This window comes from Acomys minous, assembly GCF_964271855.1.
Source record: "Acomys minous genome assembly, chromosome: 11".
NCBI classification, from domain to species: Eukaryota; Metazoa; Chordata; class Mammalia; order Rodentia; family Muridae; genus Acomys; species Acomys minous.
Window position 1 is genome coordinate 21,019,272 of NC_140492.1, and position 22,927 is coordinate 21,042,198.

Below are 22,927 nucleotides of genomic sequence, written 5' to 3' on the forward strand. Positions count from 1 at the left end.
TATGAGTGGGATGTTCTTTGCACTGGATAATACTAATAAAATCCTAACAGAAATATGCTAAATATTTAAATTGATACAATAAGGCCCCAACTCTACTTCTGACATTTTTATTTTTATATATTTGTTTGTTTTTAATTTCTTCATTGAGAATTCCATACAGCATACTCATATCATAGTCTTTTCCGTCTTCCAACTCATCCTAGATCTAACTAAAAGGCCTAAAATATGACTTGGGTTGGCCAACTACCCCTGAGCACAGGGCCTGCCTGCCCTGTAGTGTGGTTGATATACCCAGTAATATTCCTTTAGAGAAAAAAAACATTTTCCCTCTCCCAGTTATCATGTGTGAATGTCTTCTTGGCTAGAAATAAGACTTTGGGCCTACTTCCACCCATTCATGCTTCGGCTTTGTCTGGTGTAGCTTGTTGTACAGAACTTGGGAATGGTGTCACAATGTCCATGAGTTCACTTGTTCATCAGTCCTGTTATGTCCGCATCCCTGATGCCATCAATCACCTCTGGCTCTATGAGTTTTACCACCTCTATTTTCTGCATATATCCCTGAGCCTTGAGAAGAGGGTTGTGATAAAGATATCCTATTTATGGCTAAGTAGCTCAAAATCTTTATTTTCTGCATATTATACCACTGTTGGTCTCTCTGTGTGGTTGCCCCCTACTGCTAGAAGCTACTTTGATGAGAGTGGAATAATGCACTGATCTATGTGTACCGTAGTATGTCTTTAGGAGACATTTTATTCCTAAGCTCATTTACTGGAAACACAGTAGTAGGTCCCATGACCTATCTATGCCCATGTCACCGGATTTGATAACAGTCCTATCTCATGGAATAGGCCTGTGGTGGTTTGACTAGGAATGGCCCCCAAAGGCTTATATATCTGAATGGCATAACTTGAGAAGGAATAGGAGGTGTGACTTGATGGAGGAAATGTGTCATTGGAGGTGGGCTTTTGAGGTATCAAAAATCCAAGCCAGGTCCAGTGTCTCTTTTCCCCTGATGTCTGTGGATCTGGATATAGACTTCTCAGCTACTTCTCCAGCACCATGTCTGCCTGTATGCTGCCATGCTCCCCACCATAATGATAATGGACTAAATCTCTGAAACTGTAAGCCAACCCCACTTAAATGGCTGCTCTTATAAGAGTTGCCTTGGTCATGGTATCTACTCATAGCAGTAGAACACTAAGGCAAGGCCTTAAAACCAACCCAAAAAGTGATTGGTTACTCCCCAAATGTTGCTCTTGTTATTTTACCAGAGGGAGTATCTTAAATACAAGTTGTCATCATAGCTTCTAGGGCTCGTAGTTGTGGTAAAAGTTATGATGACATTGAGAGCACTTTCTAGAACTATGAATACCGGCCAGTAGAGGTGAAGTTTCCAGTTGTGCATGAGCTAGATTTTTCTATGTTCTAAGCCACAACTGTGTGGTGATTCAGTAACAGAGTCTTTTTTTTTTCAAGTTATGGGGGTAACCAATAGTATTGGCGAGAGCCTAGAGTATTTGAGGCATTCTATGGAAGTATTATTGACAATAATTCAAGAAGTTACAACCAAATCCTGGTGCATGGGGTTAAAGAAGAATAATTGTTTTTGAAGCTAAGTAATTCATTTCTGTAATGTGCTGTCCTTGGCAGCCTTGAAACTATTGGATATGTTTCACTTAATGTAATTAGCAAACTTAATTGCTATGCTCAGTGTAAAGTAAATAATTTCTTACAGAAATGGAGGGGATCTCCCTTGACTACCTCATAACTTCAGCTGAACCAGAGAAACTTTTGTGAAAACATGGTCACAAGCAATGAGCAACCATACAGCTTGATCTTTGGGGAAATTGCTGAATGTATATAAGCTTCTGTCTTTTGTTGTGTGCTTTCAATTTGGATCTCCATCAATTTACTCTGTGCCATCAGTGATCAAGATGGGCACCCCACCCACACACATTAGATGCAAAAGTCAGTCTTTCCCAGGAAAAAACCCTCCAGCTTCTTTACTTTCTTTATGACCCAAAATGTTTCCAGATAAATTTTATGATTTCATGTACTCGTTTAAAGACAGATCTGAGTACTACAACTTTCACACCAGGTTTTCTTTTCATGTCTAGAAGAGTCTTTATTGAATAATTGTATTGATTTTTAGACTTCTTTTATCATACATTTCATGTTTAAAACAAACAGAAATATTGGCAAGTTTTTATTTCAATGTTATTCAATTATAAATTCCCTTTATATTTACATGTTGTATACCACAAAATATTTTATATTACTATTAGCTATATAAATATAGTAAAGGAGATGTATGGTACCTTGAAAACATAGTGCATATTAATTAAATTCTTGGTGTTCATAAGTATAGCTTGTTGTTTGTCAGGAAGTTATAATACAATTGAAGAATGTGAAAAAAGTGCTTGCAGTGGGTTATATCCCTTCAGTAAATTCTGTCACTGTAGTAAGAATCTCTCACTTATAAAGAGTGTGTGGATGCGTTTTATGTTGTTGATATATTGAAAACATATTTAAGTTTTCTGCCTTTCAAATGGACCTATTTAACTATTCAGATTCAAGATCATACCAGAGTATAAAGCCTGAGGAATGCTATAATTTGAACACAACCTGTCCAAATTAGAAAGAAGCCATGCACCTGCAATAAAACTCCGAACTCTTGCAATTTATGACGTTTGAGAAAATAAAACCAGCAGAAATAACAACTGTAATCCAGTATTCTGAGTATTGATCCTAGTTATATCATGCTTCTTGGGCTTTTTGCTTGCATAGGAATGGAAATGTTAAGATATGTATATAAATCACTTTCTTCAATTAGGATAAATATCAAGAAAAACAATTCTGGGAACTCAAATGGCTTGCTACTGGAAGGTGAATTTTATTTCATGGTTATAAGGTCTCAACTGAATTATTTTTATCAACATCAAAATATCAATATCAAAATAATTTTAATGTCTACATCATAGGATTAGTACTCTCATTTTTCATTGTGACATTCCCATCACTAAATGAGGTACTCTGGGAAGACTTAATTTCAATGCATTCCTTTTTTCTTTATCCATGCAATAGCATAAAGCTTGGAGATGGCATTTTGGACAACATATGCAAAGAAAAGGGTGAACTTTTCTCCTTCTTGCTTGTTTCTCTTGCAGATGAAGAGATGTTGAGGAAGCATAGTGATTAGTAAGTCTTGAAACCCTTGCAAACTGGAAGAGGGGTCCATGTTTCCTCAGGGTGTATGTTCCACGGTCACCAGCACTTTATGCCCATCACTTTATTGTGACTATGTCCCTATCCTTCTTCAATAACGCCCAACGCTACACAGATGTATGTTCCAAATGCGTTCCCACCTGCGCAATTTAGTCCATCACATCAGTTTCTTAGAATGATCCTAGCAAAACAGTACACACCAATTGGCTTATAAGAAAGAACGACACGGTTTCATATATTCTTCAGGCAATAAGTTCAAAATCAAGGATGTTGCCCAGATCCTTCCCTATTCCAAGGAATTGCCAACTTTCCTTGTCATTCACAGCTTCTAGAAGTTCAACACAGCTTCAGCTGTGGTAACCTAACTCTAGCTTTATCACTTGTCTTTACATGGATATCTCTGGGTAGGTGTTGCTTTTCAGCTTTCCCCCTATGTTGGTCCAGATACTTCCCACTGCACCCCCCCCCACCACCACATTAAAAGGTTCTAGTCCTGTTGGATGATTGGCTGAATCTACTTCACTATAAGCTTGTATTAATTGAATTTGCAACAACTTATTTCCCTAGAAAGTCACATTATGAGAACCTGGAGGTGAGGACAATCAGTTCAGTATATTTGTTTAGTTACTATATTATTCAGTATATTAGTATATTAGTTTTTCTTTTGTTATTTTTAAAGATTTTTGAATTTCATGTGTATTGTTTTGTCTTAGTGCACGTCTTGCGCCATGCACACCAGTGTCCACGAAGGTGAAAAGAGGGCGTCTTACATCCTAAACTAGCATTATCAAAGATTCTGAGCCAGCATGTGGGTTGGGAATGGAACCTGAGTCTTCTGTAAGATGAACAAGTGCTCTTTACTACTGAGACATCTCTCCAAGCCCCAGGCCTAACTATAGTGCTTTAATGGTTACAATCTAAACATACTATTCCCACTTAATCAGACTTTAGTTAGCATCTTCTAAAGCCTTCATTTTCCTTTAACACACTTTTGCTTTAAGAAATTATTTCCCTTGCCCAGACCGTGCCTCTCACTCCAATGTCTAATTGTATCATATTCTCTGTTCGCTGTTAAATTGCATGTTCCTTTTCTTTCATCTCTAGATATATGGTAAATTCCTATTTTACATAATATTTCATCATGCGTTGCCTTATTAGCGAAACACTTCCCTACCTTTCTAACATATTAACTCTTTTTCCCTGTTCTCTCACTAAGTGAAAGTGAATGCACTTGCCTTGTCATTTACTGTGTCAGTAGCCCAGCTTCCTACTAAATTCTAACATTTAAAAGGCAATGCACACAGCAACCTATCCTTGGAATATCCTGGTCAAGTGTTAAAGCAAGTGTAGACAGCCAGTATATTTTAAATAAGAAAGTAAGGTCCTCCCACAAATTTTTGGACATGACAAGCTTGTCACACAGATTCCAGAGGGAATGTGTTACTTGTGTAATTGGGTTCTGCTGAGGGGTCCCCAGTTCAAGACATAGAAAAAGCTTACTAGGCAGCCATAGACTTCTGAAGTCTCCAACTTGGTGTCATGCCCATGCCATTACTGAAGAGATTGTTCAATACAAATCTCCAGCAGAGATGATTTTGGGCAGCTGAAATGAAGAAACTGGATCTGTATACAATATGACATAATTACTGAGTGGATTGTGAATTCTAAAACCACCAGTCCATGCTTCTCCATAGGTTCTAATCACATTGTTTCTTTTCTCCTAAAAAAAAAAAAAAAAAAAGAAGGCTCCTGAGTGTTGGAAGATAGCTTGGTCTACAAAGGGAGTGCAGGATAGCCAAGTCTACACAGTGAAACACTGTTTTGAAAAAAAGAAAGAAAGGAAAGAAGAAGAAGAAGAAGAAGAAGAAGAAGAAGAAGAAGAAGAAGAAGAAGAAGAAGAACCAGTTTTCCAAAACACCATCTCCACAAAATACTGTTTGAAGACTCAAGACATGATCCAGTATTCAAAGATTAGAGGGCCATGTACTTGGAGATGGAACTTGTTAACATCCATCACTGGGGAAGAAGTGACTTTGTTTCTGGGAATGCTTTGCAGGAGACCTAGAGGCTCAGGAATCAGAAATCCTGGAATCAGGAGCTGACTTGAAAGAAAGGGAAATGCCGTGGTCAGGTGCCCATATGCATAACATCAGCATAAGTACTTCACAGGAAGGCTGTGAGGGGGAAATAATATATGTAAAAAGGTATGAGAGCCTTGAGAGAGAGTGTTACATGAATCAATAATGTATCATTATCATCATTAGGAAAAAATATCTATTATGGATTTCTCCATAAAACAGAAAATATTTTTTTTCAAATGGTTCCTGGTCTGTGTCTCACTAAATTTTCAGTATCTTTTTCTCATCATATCCAGCAGTTACTCTACCTGGCACATCCCTTTCACCCTGGAAGGCTTTGGATTCTGAGGTTTTCATCATAGTGCTTGTCAGTGTAGGAAGATGTCTGGAAGCATGCGCACCTATGGGGAAGAGTTTCCTTCAGGGAACACAACCTGAACCAGGATCTCTGCCCCCGGCTGAATGACAATGCAAACAACAAGCCTATATTCTGCTTTCCAGGTAACTGATAAAAACAAAACAAAACAGCAACAACAAAACAAGGACCATTAAGCATCCACAGGACTGCCTGAAGACGGTCCCAGGTGGAGGCAACAAATGAACAGTGACTTGCTGCTAACAAGCATCCAGACTTGTCCAAAGTACAAAGGAAACATTTCAACTTTAAGTAGGGGCCAGATAAGACAGAAAAGAATGGTTGTCTGAGCACACAAAGAGAAATACACACAATCAGACCTGGGAAAGGAGGACAGTACAGAGACAGGAGAGAGCCTGCCATTAAGGCTTTCTGAGTTAGGGCAAGGGCTGTGGAAACGAAGTTCAGCCACAAACCCACAATTAAATGCTAACATAAAATGTAAGTGAAAGCAGAACTGACTCCCCCTGTAGAAATTTCCCCTGGCTGGGAATAAACAGCATAGTCAAATATCATGTCAACATGTGACAAGGAAAGAATATCAGGGTAGCAGCAAAGATACGCATTCTGGCTTTGGAAGTCAGGTGGAACGCATTGCCAGAGAGTAGTGTGACATTGTGACCACATCCTGGAAGAGGAGCGGGGCCCATGTCCTAGGAATGTCATGGTTGGTACTGTTGCAGAGGATGGAATTCAATTTCCTAAGGCATTCCTCACATCAGAAATTGTGTGCATACTGTGTGGCGTAATGCCAACCTTAGTCTCACAAGGAAATAGTTCACCTCTGTACCAATAACAAGAGTTAGCGATAACGAACATGCAGTGGTCCCAAGTTCACACAACATGTCTGACCTCAAAGCTGCATTAGTTCTACAAAATCCCATCACTTTGGCCACCTCAGAAGTCCTCCATGGATGAATAGCACAGGAGATGCAGAATTTCCAAGTGAAGCTTTTCCACAGAGGACTCGTTGACTTGCAGCTCACTGTAAGAGCACTGAAAGTGCTCAGAATTCTCCACCCTCAAATAGCACAGAGAGTCTGATTCCGATCCAACTGGATTTTCTTTTTCATTGATTGTTTGTCTTGGGCTGCTGGATACAAATGGTAACTTGGCTGTTTGATTCATCTGACTAACTCACTTGATAATGAAAATCAAATGTTCCTTTCTCACAAATATAGCTGTCAGGGACATTTTTTTCTTATGAGAGAGAAACATAGATGAGTTGCACGTATGTAGTAATAAAGTCCTGTAAATGATCATTAGAATTTGCCTTCCTATAAATGACAGGCACAAGTGTTTTAGAAGAAGAAATCCAGAAGGCTTTGGAGGGGAGGCGCTGAGCTTCGTTGCACTTTACACTTTATGTGGAATCTTCATTTTGTCTCTGTTGGGGAGCAGCAGTGTGTACTTACATATAATGTGCCCATTTTGTTAAAGATAGACTGTGTCTCCCTTCTCAGTCAAAGGTAAAAGAGGCATTCTAATTAAGTGAAGCCTCTTTGTGTGCAAGGCATGATAAAGTTTTAGTTTTTGCTGTGGTGACTATTTTTTTTTTCACCAAAAACATCCACAGGTCTGTATGTCATGTTGTTACTGGACCACATACGTAGATTCACCTTCTAGCTGTATTGTAGAAAGAGGCGAGGGCACAAGTATGATAGGGATCCTTTCATAACTGGCTTACACCATTGTCATCTATCGTTTACAACTACCGTGTAGTCTCAAGTGATAAGGTCTGAAAAAAATTTGGAACACCCATGAAATTGCCATAAATCTCTGATGAACAAAGATAGAAAGGAGTTAAAAATGATCTTCCTCTTCCTGTTTAAAAATTGCTTTTCTAAGGAAAGGAAGGACAGATATATCTCTTCAGCAATATTTTATTAATTACATTTTTTTCTTCAGAAGGTAGACAGGAAATCACACTCTATTGATCAGTGGAGCCTATCTCCCCCTTGTGATTCTGAGGAACAAAGTACTAACTTAGCAGGGGACTTAAATAACGAACTTCATACTTTCAGAATAAGGCTGAATTTTAAAAGGTTTTGATTTGTTTTGTTTTACCAAATGTTTCCACTGTCACAATTATGGTATGATCAGATGGTCCTTTCAGCCATATGGTTTGAACGATACTAAATTATATTATTATTACTTTAAAGGTTATTTTCAAATCTTTGTGATAAAAACGTGCCTGCTCAGGTGTCTTACTTTTTGAGAAAGAAGAGACGGAGCATCTTGGAAGATGTTGTTTTAACTGTAAAGAGAAGCCTATGGCTTCAGCAGGTATCTGAACACAAATGTTACACAACACTCTTTCTCTCTCTAAATAAATAAATAAATAAATAAATGCTCTTAAGAACTTTCTTAAGATCAGCTCTCCTGTTTATATTTTCTCAGCATTGCAAACAACACTTCTAATGATCAGAATTTTGTCCCAATGTATACCCTTTTTTATTGTGAAAGTTTAAATGTTGGAACAAATGTTTCCAACCAAATTTTAAGGAACATTTGCATAGTTCTTCACAGTGATTCAGTATCTATAACCTGTTAACATGTAAACAGACTCAAGCTGTAGGAAAATAAAACAATGTTTAGTTCCCTCTGCCAGTGTGATGACCCCAGCCATTCTGATGTTCAGGTCTATAAATAATAAGCTAGTCTTTGGAAAAGTATGAATAACCTTAAAGTTATACTGTGCTCAAAGAATCTGAGAGTTTCTCACATTCTGACAGTCTTAAAAGTTTCAAGAAATAATACATCTCAAGGCATGAATGACCAATGTTAAGATAATCTGCAGAGTTTTACTCCACACTTGACCACTTAGATCCACGGATTGTAAACTGACTGTGCTACATCATGTAACAATCCACTGATGCAACCACTGTTTCCTGCCTTGAGCAGACATCTCCTCAGATTCTTAAAATGTAAGTGATAATTTTAATACATATGGCTTTATTTAAAACTGTATTTGCATACTATTAAATATAAAACATGCTCATTTAAAAACCAGAAGGGGGCTCTGAGCATATAGAATAAGGAGAGTTAGAATACGAGGATGCCCTTCCAGGGAAAAGCTTTACCCTGGAGTCCTGTCTTCTCCTACAGAGTCATAGCATTATGTTAGCTTTGAAAATTACAGGGTAGAAGGATCAGAATCATGTTCTGTAATTAGCGACATAGTTTGTACAATTAGGAGCTTTACAAATAAGTCAATGTTTCAAAGGCTGAGTAAAGATGCCAGTGACAACACAAGTAACAGCATAGACCTGTCAAAATGAGATTTTATTTACCAATAGTTTAATTCAAATATTATTTGAAGGATCATAAGTTGACACCTTGGTCCCAGTGTGTGGTGATGGTGGATGGTGGAACCTTTAGAAGACGGGACCTACTAGAAGGATGTGAGGTCATTGGAAGTGGGCTCTTGAAAGGAATATTAGGATTGTGTATTCTGCTTCCTCTCTCTGTCTCTCTCTGACTCTGTCTCTGTCTCTGTCTCTCTGTCTCTCTGTCTCTCTCTCTCTCTGTCTGTCTCTCTGTTCTTGACTGCCATGAAGTGAGTGTGATCTTACCTTGATGTACTGTGTCACCAGAGGCCGAAAGCAACAGAACCAACTAGACTGAAAACTCTGAAACTATGAACCAATGGGATTTTCCTGTTGCAAATATGATGAATGCTATAATGTATTCACTACATTATTTATCAAAAAGTTGTAACCCCAAAGAGACAAGACAATTTGGAAAATGGACAGGAGGAAAGAACTCAGTCAGTGTTTCAGGGTGATTGGAGGGACATAAAGGTTGAGAAAAGTGGCAGGTGCAGACTCTGATACCAGATGCATGTACTAGTTAGTTTTAGTCAACATGATACTACCTAGAAGGAGAATCTCAGTGAGAAACTGCCTACACCATGTTGGCCTGTCGCCATCACTGTGAGGGACTGTTTTGTTCATAGACCGTAATAGGACCCATCCCATTGTGGGAAACAGCATTTCGTGAGTAGGGCTCTAGACTGTGTAAGAGTGAAATGTTAGCTGAGCAGAAAACAGCCAGAAAGAAGCACAGGTACATTTGAGCCTTTTTGTGCTTTGGTGTGGATGTGATGTGAATGCCTGCTTAAGTCCCTGCCTTAGCGGCCCCTCGGGGATGTACTGTAGCCTGGAATTGTAAGAGAGGTAAACTCCTTTCTCCCAACAGTTACTTAAAAAAAGATCTATTTTACTTTACATGTATGTATTTCTAGGCAAGTGTATGTCATGTGTGCACCAATGTCCCTGGAATTCAAAACATTCTGGATTCTCTGGGACTAGAGTTACTGGTAGCTGTGAGCCACCAGACATAGGTCCTGGGACCCCAACTCAAATCCTGTGGAAAAGCTGTAATCACTCTTAACTACTGAGCCTCCTCCCCATCCACAAACTCTGTTGCTTTTGTAGGGTGTTTTATCACAGTGATGGAAGTGAAACTAGAAGAAGGATGTTGTAATGCGACAAATGACTCAGCTTGGTCCTGGGAGTCCCTGGGCGCCTTGGTATTTGTGAAGCTCTGAGGGAGAGTCTCTCTTTCCAAAGCCCCAGAAGGGTGGTTAGTTTTTTTTTCAGAGCCTGTAAGGTGAGAAAGAAAAGAACCCCAGAAACTGATAACCTTTTCCTCATGACATGGAAAGCACACTGTCTTGATATTTTTTGTTGCTAGGATAAACACTTGGAATGAAACAACTTAAGCATGGGTTTATATTAGCTCACAAGTCTATAGTCCTGCACAGTGGGGAGCTCAAGTTAGCAGGAGCTGGAATCAGATGGTCACCTTATATCCAAGCGGAAGAAGAGCTCAGTGAAGGAAAATTAGGAATCAGCTTGTCTTTCCTAAGTAAGCCATCCATGATGTCCCAAGGATGGTAGAACCGACAACTGAGACAAGTCTTCACTAATCAATTACCAAAATCAAGCAATCCTCCACAAACATGGCCAGAGGCATTTCTCCTAATGCTTTCAGATTCTGTCAGAGTGGCACATAATTCTGACCATCACATACCATCTTTATAATGCTTTCTGTTGGCTTCTCTGTGCTTTAATTTAGTTATGTATCAACAGCTACCAGTAAATAGACAGTTTTTCTTTTAATAATTTGTTCTCCATTGTTGAGTGGAGAAGGAGATCTAACTTTCACAGAAACTCTGGTGCCCCATATTTGAACATGTTCCTTGGATGGAGATGCCTGGTGGCACTCAGAGGAAAGATAATAGGTCACCAAGGAGAGACTTGATACCCTATGAGCATATACAGGGGGAGAAGGTCCCCCTCAGACACAGACATAGGGGAGGGGAGGGGAGTAGGGGGGAAGTGGGAGGAAGGGGGGAATGGGAGGATACATGGGATGGGCTAACAACTGAGATGTAATATGAATAAATTAATTAAAAAAATAATTTGTTCAGATTACATCCCGATTGTTATCCCCTTACTTGTAACTTCACGTTCCCTCCTTTGCCCTGTTTTTTGGTAGTCTTGAAGATGAAACCTGGAAACCAAAATAAAAAGGGAAAAATAGGAAAGAAATGAAGACAGAAAGTAGAAAAGAGTAAAACCAAGAGAGCATTTCCACTATTCTTGTGGTTATTATCTAGTGTTTATTTAATGTCAGCTACTTGTTTTGTAATGTTATGAGTGATTTATTGCATATTTGTAACAACTCAATGTATGTAACCATTACAGTAATTCTCATTTTATGAAAAAGATTATCAAGTAAACAAAGAACAACATACTAATACTGGATAGTTAAAATATGATTTCTTGACAATTTTATTTCATTACCTCTTGCAAGAATATAATTGGGTGTAAAGAAAACAACCAGAGCTATTGCAAACTAAAATTATAATAGTTAAAGAAAATTATTTATAATAACAATTAGTGGAAAGAGTAATAAAACTTTCCCAGAATGTAGGACAAAAAGTCGAAGAAATGAATACAGAAAAATGTAGTAAACATGAAAAGATCAATCTAGGAGATCCATCTTCAGGAATGGATAATAGAGAGATGTGAAGAAGGAAGACTTGCCCTTAAAGCTACAAGCAAGTGTAGCCTTCATCCCTCATTAAGGAAACATCACTTTGCAACAAACGAAGACCACACCCAAAATCGGTATAACATTGTGGAGCCCAGTCTCAATGGATACAATTACAAAACACTTGCACACTGAAGGGTTAGGGAACATTAAGGAGGAGAGAGAGAAAGACTGTAAGAGTCAGAGGATTGGGGAGTTTGCTCTGAGATTATTTCTCATGGTAATATCAAAGCTACACACATATGGTCTCACTGACATGACTAAACCTGAAGTAAAAAAGGATGACAGCCATGGACATGCCACAGTGTACAGAGAACACCCTCAAAGACCCCCAAGCCTGAGCGAAGAACTGTAGGCTACTGAGGAAAGCTGGGAGCACGAGAGGGCATCTTCTCCAGGGAATAGCACACCAAACAGTCAGCCCTGAAAACACATGCAACTCACGTTGTACAGATGGAGAAGGTTAATTTTAGGAACATGTATATAGTCAATAACAATTAGTGGGAAAAGAGGCCATAAATTTAAAGGAGAGTGAGGAGGGGTAGGTGAGAGGGTTTTGAAATGGTCATGTCCAACACTTTCTAGTGCTACCTTGATCTTGAACTTCCTGGTCTACAGGACTGTGAGAAGTCAATTTTTCTTGTTTAGAAACTGTCAGCTCATGGCATTTTGTTATAGCAGCTGGAATGGACTGACATCTGATGAGGTCTGTGGTCTATATGTAAAGCTGATACTGTCTTCAGTCTATTCCATTTTTTTCCTTCATGTGGACTAGCAGTGTCCCAATTTCTGTCTGTAAAAGTGCTTGTTATTTCCTTAGTCATGAATCTTGATTTTCATATTTCACTTGCCTTAACATTATGTCCAAATAATGACCGTACTCATTTTCATACCTCTGTAATATTGTCTGTCCTACACTTTTAAACACTATTTTTAGCTCAGCAAAATTGAAAATGCTTACATCCAAAGAGTTAAAGCCACAAGCTCCTTTACTTCCTCTCAAGCTTCATCCTTCAGTTCTTTTTCTGATCCCTGTTGTACTAAAACTTTTTTAAATGCCTGTTTGCACACAATTTTCAAACTGATAGGTATATTCTTTTTTGATTTATGTATTAGGCAATATATATTGATCCTTGTTTTTGTCCTTGAGGACTGTGTGCTCTTGTCTTTCTTCAGATCGCATAACTATTTAGTTAAATCATCAGTCAATATATATGCAATAAATGTATGCATATATATACATGTATCATTGTGAAAAGAATAATGTTTATGGCTGAGTTAAATAGTGTTTCATTTCTTTTTTCTGGTTGTCCAGTTAGAGAATCACTGGCTCTCTTTTTCTGTGGCTGTTTTCTTTTGCATAAGTTGTTACTATTTCAAGAGAGATACTCTACCAAATATGCTCTTCTCTTCCCACCTCTTTTAAGCCCTTCCTTAATCTGTTCTGTTTTCAAGTCACTTCATTCTAAGTTTTAGATATTTACCTTTTTGAGCCTGATGTAGTTTATAGAACATATTGTCTTCCAGTTGCAAGTATTTTCCTGGATGATGAACAGGTTTCATTCTTCTTTATGACTTGTCTGTTGTTGTTGTTTTTGTTGCTGAAGGAATCTACATTATGTTTTTCATGGTAGCTGTCCAATTTATGTTCCCAACACTAGTATATAGAAATCCCTCTCCACAACTCTATTGAAGATTTTAACATATAAATTCTGGAGTTCTACAGATTACAGACATTCAGACTACAACATGGGAGATCTTCAAAACTGAAAGAATTTTTACAAAGTATAGGGACTATTGAGTGGTATTCTTACCCACAACACATTAATTTGTTTGAGCACAAAATTAGAGAAGATGGATATGATATAATTAAAATTAGCACTGAGTAGTGATAAAATCTACAACAACAAAAAATTGAATTGAAAGATAGCCCTGTCTTCATATTTTTAAGACACTCTTGAATTGATTTTCTCTACAGCTACCCCAAACAGCTGAGCATTATCCTCCCAAACTACCCTCACCATTCCTGACCCCAACTACCGCATAAATCACAGCCATTCCCCACCAGGTTCTCTTAGTGTGCTAGGGCAGTTATGACATAGAGTGATGTGTAGGTGCTGTGGCTTTGGGTTGAATCCTGACTTCAGCACTTCTAAGATGATCACATTAGAATGAACCCCAGAGAACCTGTAAAGATTGCATGGAAAATACAAACAAACCACACAACATACTTCTTGACATATAATAAGCACCTAAAATTATAATCACTTCATAACTATTATTAAATTTGAGGATGAGGTGAATTCTTGAATACCATAATTTTAATCACACATGGATAAAGCTTATCTTTATTATGGGAACCACTAGACCATGTTTATATGAGTTGAAATTTCATAGCAAGTATGCATTTTTAATTTATTGAATTAATCAGAGTGACTTATAGCCATGCATTAGCTTATCGGCTCTTCTAATTTATTCAGACCCTTTTATACTTGTCCTCTCTTTCTATTTTCCAAGTCTCCCTTAGCCTGCTTCTCAAGCATCCTCCATGCATAAATGTGAACTAGAAGTTCTCTGTCTCTTTCAAGTGAGTTTCAATCTGTGGGATTCTCTGGACACTTAGCTCATTATAAATTCTCACCATATTCTACAACCAAGACAACAGTATCTTCTACTGCATGTTTCTCTTTAGAAATTTAAAATAAGACTGCCAAGCTTGGCCTATCATTTGGCTGTGGTATCTGCATCTGTTTCCATTAGGTGCTGGGTGAAACCTCTTAGAAAGTGCTCTGGGAGAGTTGTGGAAGAGTGGAGGAAAGGATAGAGGGAGCCAGAGAGGCCAAGGACACCAGAAGAAGACCTAGAGAGTCACTTAGCCTAGGTCCATGGGGCCTCACAGAGACTGAACCACCCACCAAAGAGCTTTCATGGACTGAACCTAGACCACCCTAACACTTATGTAGGAAATGTGCAGCTTGGTCATGTATGTTCCCTAATAGTGGGAGCAGGGGCTGTTTCTGACTCTGCTGTCTGCCTTGGATCTCTTTCCCCTAGTTGGGCTGCTTTGTCAGGCCTCAATGGGAAAGGATAAGTTTAGTTGTGAGACTTGAGCTACCAGAGTGGGTTGATACACCTTGGGGGCCTCTTTTTCTCTGAGAAGAAAGAGGGGGATGCAGGGAGGGGCTTGAGGATGAAACTGCGAGGAAGGGAGGGAGGAGGCTGGGGTCAGACTGTAAAGTCATTAAATAAATAAAGGAAAAGAAGATGTACTAAAAAACAAAACAAAAATTTTAAGCTATCCTTAACAACAACAACAACAACAAAGAAAGAAAGAAAAGAAAAAAGAAATTTAAAATAAGAAATAATATTGCAGGGCAAGTCTGTCTCCAAGATGCTTCTGCAATTATTCAAAGCCTCTGGGACCATCTGTGTCATTTTGAGTGCAAGAGTGAACTTCTTTTTCACATCTATATAAACACACAGACAGACACACATGCCCACTTATACACAAACACAAGGGTGCTTTAAGTGAAATTCACTTCATGAAATAAATTGTGTATAAGAGATACAGCCACAAAGGGTCTTGAAATGGGAGTCTAAATGGAATTGGTGTCTTCCCTGTACACATTTTTAACTCCTGTGAAGCTGGTGCAATTTTTAATGGAGTTTAAATTAAGAACAAAGGAAAGGAGTTAAATAAATTTGTTGTTCATTAATACACAGCTAGAATTTCTATATACATCCATCTCAACGTGATGCACTTCTTTGGAAGTGGAATTGCCAGGAAAATTAACTGCTTAGGTTTTTAAAACCTGCCATCCTTTTCTAGGTATATTCTAAAGAGTGGAATAGCTGGGTCTTGAGGTAGATGCATTCCCAGTTTTCTGAGAAAGCGCCAGACAGATTCCCAAAGTATTTGTACAAGTTTGCATTCCCACCAGCAATGAGTGTTTCTCTTTCTCCACATCCTCGCCAGCATGTGGTGTCACTTGAATTTTTGATCTTAGCCATTCTGATGGGTGTAAGATGGAATCTCAGAGTTGTTTTGATTTGCATTTCTCTGATGACTAAAGACGCTGAGCGTTTCTCTAAGTGTTTGTCAGCCATTTGATATTCCTCTGTTGAGAATTCTCTGTTTAGTTCTCAGCCCCATTTCTCAATTGGGTTATTTGGTTTGGTGGTGTTTAATTTCTTGAGTTTTATATATATATTGGATATTAGACCTTTGTCAGATGCAGGGTTGGTGAAGATCTCCACCACACAACAAGGACATATGCTTAACCATGTTCATAGCAACCTTATTCATAATAGCCAGAACCTGGAAACAGCCTAAATGCTCCTTAGTTGAAGAATGGATTTAAAAAAAAAAACACCTGTGGTTCATTTACACTATGGAATACCACTCAACTATTAAAAAGAAGGATTTCCTGAAATTTGTGAACAGATGAATGGAACTAGAAATGGTCATACTGAGGGAGTTAACCCAGAACCAGAAAGGCTCACTTATCAGTGGGTTCTAGCCCAAAACGCATGTCCCATGAAAGTCTTCACTTACTAGGAGATTGGGATAGATGTGAGGATATGCCACTGGGACTCTAGGTAAGACAATTATAGGAAATGGGAAAATAGAAGGACCCAGAGGGTCCTAGAAACCTACAAGAAGAACATCATGACGGGTGGATCAGGGCCCAGGGCGGTCTGATCAAACTATTGCACTAACCAAGGACAAGTAGTAAGCATCAAACCCATACTCTGATCTAGCCAATGTTCTCCACAGTTAAGTGGAGAGGGGAGACTGATTCTGCTGTGAACTCTGGTGCCCCATATTTGACCACCTCCTCTTGGTGGGGAGGCCTGATGGCACTCAAAGAAAGAATAAGCAGGCTACCAAGATGAAACTTGATAGCCTATGACCATATAGAAGGGGAGGAGATCCCCCTCGGTCATAGACCTGGGGGAGGGGAATAGGATGAAAGCAGAAGGGAGGGAGGAACAGGAGAATAAAAGTGATGGGATAACAATTGAGTTGTAATCTGAATAAATTAATAAAGTAAAAAAAATCCTAAAAAAATAAAATAAAATCTACCATCCTGAATGGTCAGTACCAAGATCTACCTCTGTCACTCTGTTTGTACAAGGTAAAACTGATCAAGATTCTACCGTAACATTCCAAACTAGATAGGAGGAGTGGGCCTAGGCCCTCCCTATCTGCGCATCTATAAGAAATATGGCACAGATCTCAGGTAAAGCAGTCACCATAGACGAAATTAAGATTTTGGTTTCAAATGTAAGCTTGAAAGGACTTCAGAAAGTCTGAAAGACAGAATTAATCATCAGGGACTCCCAGGGAATGGTTAAATGACCCCATCCCTCAGAGCAAGAAAAAGTACAAAGTCTCAGGGAGCCAGGCAGAGGCAGGTTCCAGGAGTACCTCAGGGTGCGTGTCTGCTCTTTCTCTAGGTTACAGACAGGTGGAATTTAACACCTCTTGCCAGAATGAAAGGAGATTTTAATGGAATAATCTCTCTCTCTCTCTCTCTCTCTCTCTCTCTCTCTCTCTCTCTCTCTCTCTCTCTCTCGTAGTCTATTTTACATTGTGACTTTCTGAGATGGAGTCCAGGATGACAAAGTTCTTGAAAGATACTTCCCTGTGTCCCCACTTAACAAGCAACTGAGACTCGGCCAGCAAGCAGGGTTATTCTGTTTCTAAGAGTGGCCTGAGACACCGTTGTCTTGGCAAAGTATAGAAGCATATGTCTCTATATACCCAAGCATACACAATCATCAAGGCACTGTGGGGTGTTTAGATCAACTCTACAGGATTTAATTTTTAAAAAAACATTCATAAATTTTACAAAAAATGTAAACTGGAATCAACAAGATACTTCTAGTTAATTTTACTCTTTACCTCAAATGGTAAAGGCAGTGATGTTGACAGAAGTCCTCAGCCATCTCAGTATCTTCAGATCACATCTGTCAGACAGAAATTTTCCATGGTAACTACTTTTCTGCCAATTATGAACTGACTTCAGTGGTGACTGAATACATGATTGGCGGATCAATAAAACAACTACATAAACCTCACTTCACTTTTCCAAAATATACACCTCACTTTCTTGCTTCACTGCAATTTCCTGAAGATTTTGACTCACTGTCCATGACACAAAGTAGGAAGTGGTCATGTACACCCCATCCCATACTTGTTTCGTCCTGCGTGCGTGATAGAGTCATTGAGGTAGATGTGAAAAGCAAACTAACAAGGGGACGCTTTTGCAATTTCCTTCTTTCGCACATATCTGAAGCAACACGTGGCCCAGTGGCTGACTCAAGTCATGACTGGCAGTTAGGTGTGGTCAGTGTTGATCCTCCACCTTCGTATTGCTGTACCATTGACTTCTGAACTTACTGGACCATTTGGGGTCCAGTTTCTAAATTGCAGAGTTCCCTAAAATACTAGTAGTTTAATGAAAACATGTCTTACATGATATCTTCTAAATAGCAAGGACTGTAACATGGTTATAGTGTAATAGGAGTCCAAACATCTTATCTTTTAATTGTCAGAGAGCATTTTCTCTAAATTAATAAACTGGAGTCACTTCTTTCATATATACTCCTTATGGTAATAGGTCAAATACCTAGAAGTATAAACAGATGTTTCTATGGAATTCTTAAGTACAATATTGTTTACTATGAAATAATGCTATTGATATCCCAATAATTTCATATGTGCATATGATCAATCTTGATTAGCATATATTCCTGACTCCCCTTTTCACCTCCTCCGAAATCTGGAACAGGTATCCCTCCCAACTCCATGTCTTTTTTATCTTTTTTATAATCTACTGAGTCCAGTTATTGTGTATGCAAGCACATGGATCACCTGCCAAAAACAATGTCCCTAAAGGAAGAAAACACACACACACACATATATATATATATATATATAAAATATATGTGTGTGTTTCTTAAGTCCAACGTATATACATGTGTACATACCTATATATATATGTATATATGTATGCATATGATATAAATGTATATATGTATATACCTACATCTTCCAGTAAGTGTTCTGGCCTTCTGGCTCTTATAATATTTGCCTATCTTCTACTATGTTTCTGAACTCTAGGTACAGATGCTGCATTGCTGATGTACCGATTAGGATTAGCCATCCCACAATCACTTATTCTTTACATTTTTATCAGTTGTGGCTCTTTGTAGTAGCCATCATCTACTACAAAATGAAGCTTTTTGATGGGAGGTGAAAGCTACACTTTGTGCATAAGAATAAGTATTTTGACTATAGTTAGAAATCATTTCAGTTTAGGAAAATGACAATATTAGGTTCTTCTCTAGGATCCACGAACTCTCCAGCCACAGGCACTTGGCTATGTTTGCAGGACCATGTGTGGATTTCCTCCACTGGACTGACCTTAAGTCCAGTGTTGTGCTTCTGTTGGACTACTGGGCATTTTTTTCTGGGCAACTAACTGTCCGAAGCTTGCATAAGCCCCTCCTGGTACTATGGGAGCTAATCCTCAGGGCTGAGGACCCAGGTGTGTTCCAGCTTGATACATCTAGGCCCTGTGTCTGCAAGGTGTAGAATCTTCATCAATATGGTATTACAATTGAGCTCTGGGGAGAAGCCAAAGACAATGGTAATAGCATGTATTGTTCTACGAGGCTCTGAGAGTAAGCCATCACTACAAATCAAGAACTCAAAGGATGTTTCCTATGACTGCCATGGAGGTCTCAGTTATGTGTCTATGACTTTTTCTTTGGGAGAACATTATTTTTACATGTTGTATAACTCCATTTAAACTGTAAACACACACACACACACACACACACACACACACACACACACACACACACAAATGTGGGTACCAGGGATGTGATTATTCACTGTATTTTAGTTGTCATCAGAAAACTGTAAACTATAAAAGTACTCTAAATATAACTATTGGATACTTGATGTTCATTTAGTAGCCACAAATAGTTTTTGATGTAAAACTATTCTAAGTGATATTGTGTAAATGTGGCCTATATTGGTATAAGTCTTTAGTTTTAGTGAAACTCTCATGTATAGGTACCATCAATATCCTTCTCACTTAAGTGATCAAGTAGCTACTACTGAACTAAATGTCTAACCAGTAGACAGAGAAATGGGAAAACAACATAAGGAACACAAATGTTTCAGCTAAGAAAGTATTTTTTTCATGACTTTCAATTTCTTAGATGATGGGATAGTTTATTTCCTTAGGTTAACTGAGACTCACCCAGAAAGTTTACAGAAAGGCACACTTCTAGGGAATTACCCAGCCTCAGGGTTTTCAGATCTTCTGGTGTTATTCCCCTATCAGTATATTGAAAATACTAATCTCTTAGTTCTCAAAATACCTCTGCTGCCAATAACTGTGTATGTTTATTAACTTAACTATAGTCCCCATCAGTGATTTAACCAATTCTACTGTAGTGAATAAAATATAATTTTATTGTTAGTGAAAAGGTTTGCTATAGCACATAAGTTTTATATTTCTTAAGTGATTTTCACCTGGATTTTAGGGAGGAAGGTACAGAGGTAGGAAGTAAAATTGTCAAGAGGGGACAGAGCTATCTGTGGTGCCTTGAGCAGCACTGCCTGATGAGACGGCACTACTGTTTTTAACCTACAAAGTTATTGAGCAGAAACTATTACTTGTCTTGAAGCAGACCCTTAAAGTAAAAGTAACATTTGAAACACTCTGCAGACAGATGTACTCCTGATAAGGCCTCATCTTGCAAGAAAGCACCAGCTTCTTTTACTTCTGGATATCTGGATCTGGCTTTTAATAAAACATTTAAGATATATTGGTGCTGTTGTAAGCCCAGTTAGTAGACACTGGGTGGCTTATCTGAAGGTAACACTGATCAGTCAGTTACGTCATCTACTTACCAGGAATTATCAGAACACAGAGTTATACTATGTAGCAGGAAGTGGTTCATTTTCCAATCAAGGGCTTATAACAAGAAGACACTTGCTTTTTAAACATTACCCATGAATGGCCAAAGACTGGCCTTACTTGAGACTCATCCCATGGGAGAGAACCAATCCCTGACAGTACTACTGTTACTCTGCCATGCTTGTAGACAGGAGCTTAGCATAACTCCTCTGAGAGGCTTCACCCAGCAGCTGATGGAAACAGATGCAGAGACCCACAGCCAAACATCAGACAGAGCTCGGGGAGTCACATGGAAGAGTTGCAGGAATGATTGAAGAAGCCAGAGGAGTCAAGTACACTACAAGAAGACTTACAGAGTTAACTAACCTGGGTACATGGGGACTCACAGAGACTGAACCACCACCCAAAGAGCATGCAGGGACTGGTCCTAGGATACCTGTATTGATGTAGCAGATGTGTAGCTTGGTCTTCATGTGGATCCCCTCTGGAGTGGGGCCCTCTCCAAGTCTAATGCCTTCCTTTGGATCCTGTTCTCCTAACTGGGCTGCCTTGTCTCACCTCAGGGGGACAGGATGCGCCTAGTTTTGCAGAGTATTAATGTGCCAAGGTGGGTTGGTACCTATGGGGGCTTCCCCCTTCTCTGAGGAAAAGGAACAGAATGGGGAAAGGGTGTTCCAGAGGAGACTAGGAGAACAAGAAAGAGGCTGCAATCAGTATGTAAAGTAAATAAATAAATAAATTTTAATATAAAAAATTACCTATGCCTAATTATTAATCTCTGGAGTTATATTCCTATTTAGAGTTAGTAAATTTAATCTATCTTCCATATTATGATAGCTTTAGGAAGGATTAATCTTATTAAACTACAAATTGATCTTTATTTATAAATGTAAAATTATATACCTAGAAAGACAAAAACATATGTCATATTAAAGAAAAATAGGCAATGAAATTGAAAGGGAGCAAGGCGAGGTGCAAGGGAAAGTCTGGGAGGAGGAAAGTAAAGAAGGGAAATGAACTAATCATATTGTAACCTAAAAGAATAAAAATTATAAAAATATAAAGTTGAGTTCTCTAAATCATCTCTAATTTTCAATAGTGAAAATCCACAAAAATTTGTCTGATTTCAGTTATTAGTTCAGATATTTTCCTCTTGTACCGTCCTATTAATATGTTAAATTCTTTCATTTTTATATAAACTGAGAAATAAGTTTTGCTTTTCAAATCATTATATCCTTAATAATTACTGTAGGCATGTCAAAGTTATGAGATAGGAATTATACCATAGAATATAACACCAAGAAGACAGTAAAGAGTTACCAAATAATTACGGTAAGGTAGGACAGGGGGAAAAAAAAAAGAAACCTTTAGCCAAGCAGACACTGAAGTCACATCCTGACCAAAGGAGGAAGTGTCACATCACGGGCCTCAGAGCTATCAGATAGAGCTCATCACAGAAAGCAACTGCTGCCTGTTTTCAGTTGTCTCTGTGACAGCAGAAACTGTACTTACTAGAGGTGGCCTGAACTCAAAATGCTAAGGAGGAAACCATCCAATGCCTCAGAGAAAGAGAAACAACAAAAACCGAAGGTAAGGAGATATTTCTAACATTGATAAATAAGCCAACCGTTCTTACTAGCACACATACACACAAATGCATACCACACACACTATATATATACCCCCCCACACACACAAACACACACATACAAACCCACTCGAACACATTTTCAAACATCGTACACATTGGTAACATACACACCACAACAAAACACACACGCGCAACCCTACACCATCCCCCCAACTACATAGAAGACACATGAATTTTCTCTCTTACTTCTAAGTTAATTCAGGTAGACAGCTGAGTGCATCAAAATACATACGGAAGAATTTACATGCCAGAGTTAGAAGCCAACGGGAAATTATTGTCTTCACAATGGTGTATTTGATTCAACCCTTTATATTGACAGCTTAGATTGGGTTCATATATCTTTATAGAAATCTGTTTGGTGATCTCTACTTAACCATTAATATCGTGAATTCTCTGTACATTTTTCATTCCTTGGTTGTTCAGTGTCTTACCAGTGTTCTGAGGGAATTATTTTATCTGTTACATTTTAGACATTTAACATACATAATTGTAAGAAGACTGTAAAATGGTGAAGTTTTTGGTTGATTTTTTTCTTTTTGTACTTTGAATG

The 22,927-nt window shown here is 38.5% G+C and overlaps 1 protein-coding gene and 1 long non-coding RNA gene across 2 annotated transcripts in view; one reads left to right on the forward strand and one right to left on the reverse strand.

Moving 5' to 3' along the window:
• LOC311608403 overlaps positions 1-22,927 on the reverse strand; it is a 201,330-nt gene that overhangs the window by 46,928 nt on the left and 131,475 nt on the right. The gene's annotated exons all lie outside the window — the stretch shown is intronic.
• LOC311608401 (SAM domain-containing protein SAMSN-1) overlaps positions 22,146-22,927 on the forward strand; it is a 49,032-nt gene continuing 48,250 nt past the window's right edge. Inside the window, exon 1 of the mRNA XM_084800847.1 lies at positions 22,146-22,316. Coding sequence (XP_084656973.1) covers positions 22,260-22,316 — 57 coding nt within the window. The 5' untranslated portion in view covers positions 22,146-22,259. The remainder of the gene's footprint in view (positions 22,317-22,927) is intronic.